Below are 12,206 nucleotides of genomic sequence, written 5' to 3'. Positions count from 1 at the left end.
GTTGCATTTCTAGGAAGCCTGTTCTAAGAAACACATTGCTTGTCCCAGTTGGTTAACTGTAACCAACTGCAGTATTTGCAAGAAACTGCAATCCGAACTGCAGTCGTAATGTCTTTGTGAAGTAGGTAAGCACTGACAGGGGAGGGAGGCAAGGACAAAAAGATTGAAAGGCAATGGAAGAGTTGGTATGGGACTAGAGGTGGGCCTCTAGCTCAGCCCTGAACTAGACTTTATGTCTGTTTGTGAACACACACTGTGAGTGCCCCAGGTTCTGCTGGCTCATCATCAAGTACACTTGACCACTGAAAAAAAGATCACTGTCTAGATCAAACGTCAGAGTGCTGCCAGTTGTACCCTAAAGTGCACCCTGGGCTGAACCTTTTGGAAACAAAGTGAGCAGTGTTTTGGCAATCCCAAGTACCACAAAACAGAAAAGGAAAAGGGGTCATTCCAGACTTCAGGCTATAAAGACAGGGGAAAGAGAGGACAAATACAAACTCTTTACTGGACAGTGTGGCTGCTCTAATTGCTGCACAGAGACCTATGCCAACCAAGCTACACTGGAAGCTATTCCTACCCTAGAAGGGAAATAGATATGCATTAATCATCTCTGTGTTTTTATAACTGATATGTCACAGAGAGGGGAGGGGAGGGGAGGGAAGAAGTAAGTTGCTCCAAAATAACTATATTGGTTAAAACCAACATTCTATAAAAATTACTTTCATGGCAAAATGTTTACAATTTTAAGAAAGACAACGTGTTTCTGAACCTTAGCCACACAGATTTGTTATAAAGCTTGTGTTCACAAAAATAGCTCAAACTTTGCTCAATATTTTACGTTCCCCTACACCTTTATTGGCCTTTCCAGCTAGGGGTAGGCTTTGTTGAGACAATCCTTGGTGTGTTGTCAGCACACTCTCCCAGAATTGTGAGTGGAGGGTACTTTACACAGTATTCTCTTCCTCCCTTAATTTGGTAGCAGCAACAGCAGCTCTTTTTACTATAAGCCTTTCTGGCTGCTTGTCATACTCCTACTTGGGGGACCAATAAAGGTTCTGTCCCAGGAGAAGGCTACTCTCTTGTTTCAGCACTTCCCATAAGTTATTATAGGGGGTGGGAAAGACGGTCCTTCCTGGAACCTCAACAGATCCCAATGTTGGTCATAACTTCATAGGCAAAGCTCAGGAGTCAGATATATCTTTTTCAGATTTATCATTGTCTGAACTTCCATAAGTGTAGTGAGATGCTGGAACAGGTTGCCCAAGAAAGATGTGGATGTCTCCTCCCTGGAGGTGTTTGAGGCTAGGTTGGACAAGGCCTTGAGCAACCTGGTCTAATGGAAAGTGTCTCTGCCCATGGCAGGGGCTGGGGGTGGGGTCAGAACGAGTTGATCTTTAAGGTCCCTTCCAACCCAAGCCATTCTGTGATTCTTTGGTTATGCCTGAGCTTCAGAATTTAAAGTATATTGCAGAAAATTTCTCTGGTTAGAGTTATTAAGTTTGGCTCCAGAGACCTGAGCTGAAAATGTAGATCAAATTCTGACTTGAGTCAAGATTAGCTCTAATTTTAACTTGACAAAAGGTAAAGATTTGTAGGGCATTGCAAAGATTTGAAGAGACTAAAACTCTGCCAGTGACTGTGTGAACACATCATTAGCAGTAGTAGTGAACGAAATGGAATAACTTTTTTGAGGAAGAATAAATTAACACATGAAGATTTATTCACACAGTCCAAAGTAGGAATAAATCTGTAGCCCAGTCCTGTCCTTCACAAATTGTTTGATACTACTGCATGACCATTACAAGAACTTCCCCAGGAGTGTCTGTCAGGCACAACTGTTGATTCTTTGTGTCTTTGTTCAATCCGAAATATTAATTTCATCTAATATATTAAACATGGTTTAGAAGCTCCTTTTTCATCACCAAAGTTAGTATTATAGGCAGAAATAAATAGCCTGCTCTAAATGATTAGAAAACATGTTATCCTAAAGGATCCTAAAACATTCCCAGAATACAGATAGATAGCAGGCCAGGATAGAGTGTCCTGCAAAAAAGCAGGGAGAGGGAATGAGAGAAAGTTTCAACCTAAGACCCTAGGGCACTGGCTCACATCCCCTCCTTTCACAGAGCTGCATAAAGTTTCTCATGTCCATGCGGAGTAAACTTGACCTCTGGGCTGGAATTTTTACATTGGAGTGAGTCCTCAGGAAGCCCCAAGGTTGAGTGGATCCTTCTTCATTTGGACATTTTCTTCCAAAGAACTCCAGAACCAGGACACACAAGAACCTACTATCCTACTATCGAATGTTTTCCACATATAGAGCAAGACCATCAATTATGTAGGATCCACTGAAAGCAGTGGGAAGAAAGCAGGTTATGAGTTGCAAATTATGCCTGCATTATGAGTTAGTTCAAGGAACAAGTTGCCAACCACAGGCCATCTGAAGGAAGTGTACTGTAGATGACTGTAGCCTCTATCGTGATAGATATGAGAAATAGGCCTTGAAGAAGTGAACATCAAATACACACTCAGAAAATCTTTCATCTTCCTTCCTGTGACAGCACACCATGAGGTAGGAGAAAAATAAGCAGTAAACTCCAGAGGTGTGGGCGACAGCTAATGCTGACATAGCTATAACGTAGTCAGGGGTTAAATTAAAAAGTACTTCAGATTATCATATAATTTCCCCCATTGCCCACAAACCACTTCCTTTTCTACCCATGAATTCTATCCATCTTCACAGCAGACAGAACGTTGGTGCCTCTGTGTCAGGCAAGCATGAAGTCAGTTGCTGTAACTTTCTGTGTCCTCTGCTTTCAGTTTGAAGCCCTGTACGGTGAGTATCATTTTGGATTATTCTCCTTGCAGTAGATGTCTCTGCGGAATATAACTCACTTTATGATGGGAGACAGTAATTGAGGCATGATAGGAAGGGGTTGGAGGAGTAGAGTTAATTAAGGGAAACAGCTGCAAGAAGACTGCTCTCAACTTTAATATCATCAGAGCTGGTGGGAAGAAGATTCCTGCCAACACAAAGCATTTCCTCTGAAACCAGAAAGCACGTTTTCATTGCCTGTATTCTTTAGCCTATCTGCTCAATGTTACCCTCTAACTGTTTAGACTGTAGTGATCCAGCCAGCTTCCCTTGCTGGGCATAGGGTCTTATAGCAGCATGAAGGTGAAGGGGTTAATAAAAAGAAGCCAAGGTATTGATATTAAACTTGCTCTTGTTTGTCCAGGGAATTTTTATACTATGAAAAATGTATATGGCATGGAAGAGTGGATGACATTCTTTTGGTGCAGACTTGAAATGCGTTCGCAAATGCTGTTAAACACAGAAGGCACATGGTGACAGCACTGATGCCAGTCCAGCCATAAACATGGATGTACCATTTTACAAGGTTCAGTGTTTTGTCGCAGCTATGCAAAGCAAAATACCAGAACTCACATTTATCTGTAATCACTCTGAAGCCTACACATTAGTGGGACAGGATGGAAATAGAGATACCTGTTTATGAAGTGTCTTTTTTTTTCCTACATGTACCGTGCAGAGTTTGGCTATGATCTGTCATATAAGTAAGACCTGAGATTTAGTGCATAGTTACTAACTACCCTCTAAACATGTTTCTTTGAAGGTCATGCCAAGGGCTATTGAATACATTTACTTCTGAAATTCTGGTGATGAAGGATAGGTTTCAAGCTCCCCTGTAGAATTTAAATACTACCGATCCTGTGAGATTCTTCTTTCTTCTGTTCATTTTCAATGATATTAAGAAGCAGTATCTTATTCACATTTTTTTTAGGTAGTATGAGGAAGGATTATTGAATGACTCTCTCAGTGTTATTGGATGTTTGAACTCCACTTTTCTACCTCCCGTCCCACTAAATGTACATTTACTCTGATTGTAACTTGGCAAACGACATCACAAATGTGGTTGGCTATTAACCACAAAACGTTACAAGTCCATAAGATTACCCTAGGAATGAACTGGGCACAGAAGAATGGCAATCAGGCACAAGGAAAGGCAAAAAATAGGCCTTTTAGTATGCAATGAGACCATTTACTTTAGGAGCTGATGTAGAACAGCTGATGTAGAGTTGGAAATTCATAACGATTCTCACCCACTGTGGTCATCCATGTAGACAATTTTGCATTTTAATCTCAGGCATTGTTAATCTCATTTTAAAATGTGCTTTCTTTATGCTATGCTAAGCATGCTTTTCTATATAGTCACTTGTTTCGAAGGAATACTAATTGCATCTCATTTGCCAAAATGCTCGTTCAGAGAAGTACATTACTGAAAGTACATTACTTTCTTGAAAACAGGCAGTTAAGGCTTCTGGGCCTGAGAGGATACAAAACAATCTTTCAGCTTGCCTCAGGGTCACATGAACTGCATGCTTAATGACCTTTCTGTGCCCTTTTACATTAAAAACAAGGATTAAAACCATGATCTCTGACAAACATTTTAAACCACTCAGTATGAAAGGGCAATTTTATTAGCTAACAGCAAAATGGAACTATTCTCAGAGACAGAGAAATGAAGTTCAAAGCTGTTGCTTCTGTTCTCAGAGGAGGGTACCCCACTTTCCTCTGGAGCACTTGGGGAACATGTCACTGCTTGGCTCTGTAGCACCCTGGCAGTCAGCATCTGTCTCTCCTTCAGATGACCAGTGACAAGTGTACAGGTCTCAATTTACAGGTGGATGCTTCTCGAAAGTATCAGGTCAGCTTACACATACACCATGCTCCCTAGCTTCTGCTGTATCAATACACTTGTTTCTTTCTTCCCTAAATAATTTGTCTGCTCTTGGGCCTGTTTTAAAAAGTATGTGTTACTGAACTACAGGTCACCAAGCTATAGAGCATTTTAAAAGACATGTATTTCAAAACTTGCATGTTTTCTTTCACCATGCAACATGCAAGTCAATAGGAACTGTTTCTTATTTAACCTTTGCATTCAGCTTTTCAGACTATGTACAATTAGGAGGGCTTGCACTTTCTGTATCTGTGCTGTCAGCATGTCTAGAGCTCTACTTCCCTGCGGGTTGGCGAGTTGTGTTTCGTCTGTCTTATCTTCACACCAGTGATACAAGATATTACATACGTTGCCTGTTATCACAGACTTGAGAAACAGTCCTGAGAGAAGTACAGATATTGGAATTGTCACTGAATTAGAGTGCTAACTGTGCACAGTAAACTAGGAAGAACACTGACCCTAGAAAGTGGGTAAATCGATCAAAAAGGGAGAAACGTTTCTATTGGTTTCCAAATGAACATCACAAAGCATCTTCTAGAAGTCCGTTATCTTGTGTGTCACACTAAAGATAGTTTAAACGAGTGTCATTCACTGTGAGAATTCAAAGAAGGCAAAAGCATGGACACTAAAAGTTTGCCTCTGTCCAGAAAGAGTTGAGAGCATACAAAGGTACCCAAATGAGAATAATCTGTTCCTGTGCTGGATGTCAAAGATAGCAGGTACCCTGGGAAAAAGATTATTTCTACTGTGTAATAAGTGCAATGCCTAGCACAGTTTGGGACATACTCTGTATGGATCTAGACTACCATGTGGCAGTAACAAGAACAGGGTGGTCCATCAGAGTCTTTAAGCATTTGCTCCATATTTCCTTAGGATCATAACTTTATGATTTAAAGTGTATTTCAATCCAAGCAACCTCTGAAGAATGTATTCCAGCTACCAGAAAACAGGAAAAGTGGATACAATTTTTTTTCTATTTGTCTATGTAGCTGTCTGTACCTTTAATTTTAGGGCACTGCAAAAAGAAAAATTTCAGATGAAACACTATCAGGCTGTGCTGTGCTGCCATTACAGACATACAAACCATTTCAAAGTGGTACATGCCATGAACCCACCCAGGAAATTCCACTCTCACTATTGCCATAGTTCACGGTAATGAAGTAGGCAGCTTGAGAAACAAATCCAGAACTGTTACCAGAAATGTGTCTTTCTCCTGTACTGGAGGCTGCCCATGCACCATGGACTGAATACAGTTTGATAATCAGGAAGAGAAAAAGTTGGTACTGAAAAAGGAACAAAGCTGTATGCATTGCTTGCATATATTTTTTGCTGTATATTTTGGACCACTTTCCAGATATTCAGTATGGCTGTGCCATAAGAAGATGTTTTGATGCAGTGCTGAGTAGCGGGGGGCAACAGAATGAATGTAGCCTGAAATGGGCACTTTGGTATGTAAAAAAAATAATGCTGGCTCATTGCACATTCTGGACTCATAAGAAATCAAAAGTATGCTGTTGTATTTGGGGGCAGATTTCCTCTGGGGAAACTTTTTACTTTCATCTCAGCTTCTGTTTATGAAGTATGCCTGTTATTTTGTAAGTGCTATGTGTATGATCGATATTAACTCTTGCTCAATGCATTTGCTTTCTGTTTTGATTTTTATATTTCATGTTTTTATCACATCATATGAATTTATAATGTAGCACAGACAGCATCAAATAGGCTCGTGACACAAATTAGAATACAGCTTCAGCATCTTAGCATTGCATGGCTTGTCCCCTGTTTCTGCATCTGTCTTGAATTTTAAACAGGAAACCATTTTGTATTTTTCAGGAGTTGCTGGCTGCTCAGCGAAGCCATGCAAAAATATAGGTAAGACACTTTTGCATTAATTTGGTTTACAGTTTTAAATGCTTTTCTGGATCAGAAAATACTGCCCTTGAAGAAAAAAAAATAGTCATTTTAAAACAGCACATATTTATATATTTTTGTCTAAGGGAGTTTTCCTTGCTATTGTTAGGAGAAGGTCCTCAGTCAGTTTACCTTCTTTTTTGTCTCCAAGAAATTTGCAAAATGAGAATTACAGAACACCTAAGAGTTTTTCAGGCAGTGTTTTTGGAAGATCAAATGTGATTTTTAGAGTCCCTGTGGGTACACGCATGTAGTGCATTTGTTCTCTACTCATCCAATTTTATTAGTGATAAAGGTGCTATAGACATCTAACTAAGAAGGTTTAAACTTCATGTCATGGCTCAAACCACTGTCTACTCTAGAATGGAAACACAGATTTGTAGTTAAGGCACTTAGGTAGGATTTTTGGATTCATATCACATTTAAAATTTTCATCTATGTTATCAAACTGGCAGGATATCTGGTGTGGTGTTGTGGTGAACGAAATTAAATCCAGCTGGTGGCCTGTCACAAAGTTGGACTGGGATCAGTTCTCTTTAATATCTCTGTTAACAATCTGGGTGAGAGGATTGAATGCATCCTCAGTAAACTTGCAGACAATGCCAAGTTAGGCAGCTGTGTCAATCTGTTCGAAGGTAGGGACGCTCTACAGAGGAATCTGTACAGGCAGGATTGATGGACTGAGGCCAGTGGTATGAGCTTCAACAAGGCCAAGTGCCAAGCTCTACGTTTGAGTCACAACCTCATGAAACACTAATGGCTGGGTGAAGAGTGGCCACAAATATGCCTGGCAGATAAAGACCTGGGGGTGTTGATTGACAGCTGGCTGAACATGAGCCGGCAGTGTGTTCAGGTGGCCAAGCAAGCCAACAGCATCCTGGCCTGTATCAGGAATAGCGTAGCCAGTAGGAGTAGGGAAGTGATGGTGCCCCTGTACGCAGAATTGGTGAGGCCACACCTCAAATACTGTGTTCAGTTTTGGGCCCTCACTACAAGAAAGTCATTGAGGTGTTGGAGCATGTCTAAAAAAAAGCAATGAAGCTGTTGAAGTGTTTAGAGAGCAAATGTTCCTAGGGAGCTAAGAATGTTTCACCTGGAGAAAAGGAGGCTAAGGGGAGAACCTTGCTTTCTACAACCACCTAAAAGGAGCTTGTAGTGATGTGGGTGTCAAACTCTTCTTCCAAGTGAAAAAGACATGAGGAAATGGCCTCAAGTGCTGCCAGGAGCGGTTTAAAGTGAATATCTGAAAAAAAAAAAATATTCACAGAAAGGTTGTCAAACATTGGAACAGGCTGCTTGGGGACATAATAGAGTCACCACCCTGGAGTATTTAAAAGACATGTAGACGTGGTGCTGAAGGACATAATATAGTAGTGAACTTGGCAGTGTTAGTTTAATGGTTGGATTCAATGATCTTAAAGGTCTTTTCCAGCATAATAGATTCTACCGTTCTATGAACATTAGGCTGCAGACTGTGAACCATAAACCAGAGGTAATTATCATTGTCCTTGTTTCATCTATGAATAGGAGAATCAGTCTGAAGCAGGGATTACATGTCCCTACAGTGTTTGGTCCAAGGGAGCTTTCAAACATTATCAAGTAACTCACTAATCTAATGCTAATGGTGACCTCTCTAGCCTCATGGAAAGTAACAGTCCTGGTCTTATCTCATTTATTTTCTCCGTAATGCTGAACATGACCGGAATGACACACTAGTATCTCGTAGTAGAATCTGCTTTCCATAACCAGGCTATTCTGAGTACCTAGATGCCTCAAGTTTCAATCATGTTTCCCTTGCTTTTGTTTAAATGAGTTTCTTAACATTTGAGGGATTCTTTTCATTGCTGTGTAAGTGACTATACTTATTGTTTTCACATCTTCAGATCAGCCTCATGTCTCTGATTCCCAGGTGATGATGGAATTTGAAAATGGAAACTTCAAGTTCACATTCCCCAACCCGAAAAATGTGAGTGAGTTCAGCATGACCCTCCTCAAAGGACATGAAAAGAAGGAGATCTGTGCACTCCATTTTGATCAGGGGAAATTTATTCTCGAGAGTAATGTCACCTACTGTCAGACAGAACGTTCAAACAGCAGCACCACTTTCATTCTTAAAAATCTGGAAAGAAAGCATATTGACATTTATACCTACTGCCTGGAGATGCTCTTTCCCCCTCCTTACATAGACTGCCAGCTGAAAGAAACCTATTTCTATATCCAAGGTAAGTTTACTTCTCCCCTCACTGCTGTTTACTGATAAGTAGATACTGGGCATATCTATACTGCAGCGTAAAATGTGACTAGAATTTGCATGAAAAATGTGATAGATATTTCTAAGACAGCTTAAAATTACTTGCCAGGGGACTGGTAACAGTGGAGCTGTGTTGGCAGACTGCTCAGTATAGCCTTTTGATATTTATCCATCTTCTTGAGCAGGTTCTTCTGTTTGCAGAAGAACCCTTTCCTTTTATATCTTCTTTTTCCAAGCCATGCTAAGCTTTGTATATTGTTGGTGGCACCTGAACTCACTAGACTACATCTTCTAAAGTACTACAGTCTCATCCTTGCCTGAAGCAGCAATTTCCCTTTGTCCATTTTCCAAGTTGCTGAGTGTAAATATTAAAGATTGTTTCTAGATGAGGAAAAAAATGCATTCTGAGAGCTAAATTTATATGCCTTGGATAAAAAATATTGTTTGTCAGATGCCTGTGCTAGTAGTGGTATTTGGAACTCTGACACCACACTGTTGTGAAGATGGTGTTCACCTCTCTGAACCTTCAGCTTTAGATCCTTCTTAGAGCGGAAAGGATCCACAACTGCTGAGAATTTTTGCCCTTTTACCGATAAAGGTGTGGACTAGAGAAAACTCACTGTGCAGGCTTTAATTTTGAATTGTCTTTCACTGAGTCACACTTTGGCACGTTAAGATGGAAGAATTAATATTTTTTTTGCTCATGTCCCCTATTTGTTCTCCATATAGTCCAGTTGCAACATGGTACTGCCTATTGTCCTTCTCTTGCTATCTTTTCCTATCTCTCAGCACGAGGCCTAAACAAAGACAGGAGATGAAATGCTAAGGCTGCAATTATGTGTTTGTCTTAAATTATCTCTTGGATCTCAGTTTCTTAGAATGAAGCTATGACAACCTTTTTTGTCTGCAGTATTTCCCAAAGATGTCAATTTCCATTTGTACAGATAGACAGATGTTCATGTCTATTATCAGTTGTTTCATACCCCACCATATTTTCTCCCAGATCTAGGCAAGGGTAATCTTGTGCCCCTCAGGTTGCCTTCCTAACCAAATATGACTGCCAAAGTCCACCTTTGTTTTGGAAGGCCACCTTTTAAACCACCTGTGGTACTCACTGAATGTAAGCTTAAGCCTTGCTGAAGTCTGCATTGCTATCATGCTTTCAATGTTGGCTTCGTTTATTTTCAGTCTACACTTTCAGTACTGTGTACCAACAGTTTCACTTCTCCTTCTAGAAAACTGCAGTGTTCTTCCTCTTCCTGAATATACTTTTCCAAGATGGCTTTTCACCTCAGGAAAATCCTTCTCCTGAGCTCACTTTTGCTATTTTATTAATATAAAGAGAAGAGGGGAAAGAATTTGAAAAGTTATCCCTAGGGGAGGGAAAAAGGCAAATTATCAGTAACAGCTTTTTTTGCCTCCCCATCTCCAGATAAGGAAGACTGCATTTCCCTGAGTCTTATGTCATGGACAGTTATTGGCCTGATCATGTTTGCTATGATTTCCTGTCTCTGCTGTGTTGTGGCCTGTTACTTAAGGAACAAGGTAAACAACTCCATGAGATTCTGCAGAACCCTCTTTCCAAAGGTCATAAATGGTGAACTTGGTTTAATGAGATTTAATGGGTGAGATAGGCATATATTCAGTCAACACAGAATTTTTTTTTTTTGACAAAGAGGCTAAGTTGTTAATTTACCACTGGAATCCAGTCATTGATGACAACATCTCAGATTTAATTTTTTATAAGAGAGAATTGTTTATTGATTTAAAGTCTGGAAATCAATAGAAAGAGGAAAAATGCTGCACAGGGCAGCAAAATTACTTTGGTAGGCAATTCACCTGATTGTTTTCTTCAAGAAGGGGAAACAAATCATCAGTGGAGCAATTACAGCTCTGTTCTGGAGCAAAACCACTTAAACAAAGAACCACTTGTCTCAGGAAAGAAAGGAGCCCACGAATATTAGTTATTCTTTTGGACAATGTGCTATTTTCATTTTCAGTTTGTTTTATCCCAAGTTTTCTGTGTGACTGTCTCCCTATTCTGACTTTAAGATTTTCACTGAAAACAGTCAGGGTAACTGCCCTACTCAAAGTACTAAGGCAGGAGTGGCAGAGGTTAGTGACCACAAATTAAACTCATAACATTTTTTCTCTGGTTGCAGAATCAGCAGTGTGAACCCAAGTCCCACGAGTACAACAGTGAATATATGCCCATGGCAGCAGTGAATGCAGCTAAAACCCCAAGAATCTGAGGTTGTATTAAGCCTGGTTATACTTATACCTCTACTTGTACATGTTGCAAAGCTTTGTTTGGTAGGGAAAGGGCTGCTTGCTGTGTCTCATATCGACTCTAAATGGGTGAGTGGGATTGCTACAATGGCTTGTTAGTGGAGTTCATGGTGCCATGTTGCAGAATGAGGAAATGAAAAGCAGAATCTCTGGAAACTTTCTGAATTGTAGTAGTGCGTTGGTTTCTAGAAATGCAACTGCTTCACAACAGTGCAAAGTGATGACCTTAAGCATGAGGAGGAGAGGTGAGACAGTTCCATTCATATTCTTCAGATGATGTCTGGTATACAAAATCTCTCTGGAGAAGTGATTTCCTAGATGTACTAAGTGTTACTGACTAGAAGTGAATAATTGGTCGAGAATGAGGAAGTTACTACCTACTTATGCTCTTGCATAGGGCTTAAGCCCTAGCAGTAGTTTTGGATACAGAGGAGAAGCAGAATAAGGACTGATTCAGATATATGGTGGTTGCATGTAAGCAATTTTCCATTCCTATTCCAGGTATAAGTTACTTGTGGCATGGAAATTCTGGCAGCAGAGGTTTCCAGCTACTTGAACCTGGACAATGGGAAATTAGTATTTCCTCACCTTCACAGCCTCCCTGAGCTCTTGTGATAGTCCTGTGCTTAGTCATGAGACATTCCCTCTAGTACTGTTCTGAGCCGTGTTTTGCTGTAGCATTGTATGCTAACTGGCACACTGCCTGATTCATTGACTTGTATGTGAAGTGCTAAAAATGTGTTAAGAGATGTCAGCTTTTAGTTGAAGACAATGTAGTGAGTTTGCTTGATAGTAGATGTCTGTAGTGCTGCTACAGAGGGAACTTTTCAGCAGTCTCCTTCATGATAATATTTCCACTGGGAAAAAAACCTGAAACAAAGACTACCTACCTCCAATGCCAATCCTTGTGGCACAGCATGAAGCACTGTCAATGTATTGCACATGCCCTTTTGTTAGGGCTAGTTAGCCTTATGATGCCAATTCATCCTCATATT

General features: G+C 40.3%; 1 protein-coding gene across 1 annotated transcript; it reads left to right on the top strand.

Moving 5' to 3' along the window:
* Positions 1 to 2,737: 2,737 nt before the first annotated feature.
* LOC128967313 (inducible T-cell costimulator-like) lies at positions 2,738 to 11,174 on the top strand. Its single transcript, XM_054381380.1, has 5 exons — positions 2,738 to 2,836; positions 6,594 to 6,632; positions 8,555 to 8,893; positions 10,355 to 10,467; positions 11,085 to 11,174. Exons 1-5 carry the CDS (start codon positions 2,779 to 2,781, stop codon positions 11,172 to 11,174), a joined length of 639 nt encoding a protein of 212 aa, XP_054237355.1. The 5' UTR covers positions 2,738 to 2,778.
* The last annotated feature ends 1,032 nt before the right edge of the window (positions 11,175 to 12,206 follow it).

Source organism: Indicator indicator, chromosome 5, assembly GCF_027791375.1.
Source record: "Indicator indicator isolate 239-I01 chromosome 5, UM_Iind_1.1, whole genome shotgun sequence".
NCBI lineage: Eukaryota > Metazoa > Chordata > Aves > Piciformes > Indicatoridae > Indicator > Indicator indicator.
This window is presented reverse-complemented; position numbering and strand designations above follow the sequence as displayed.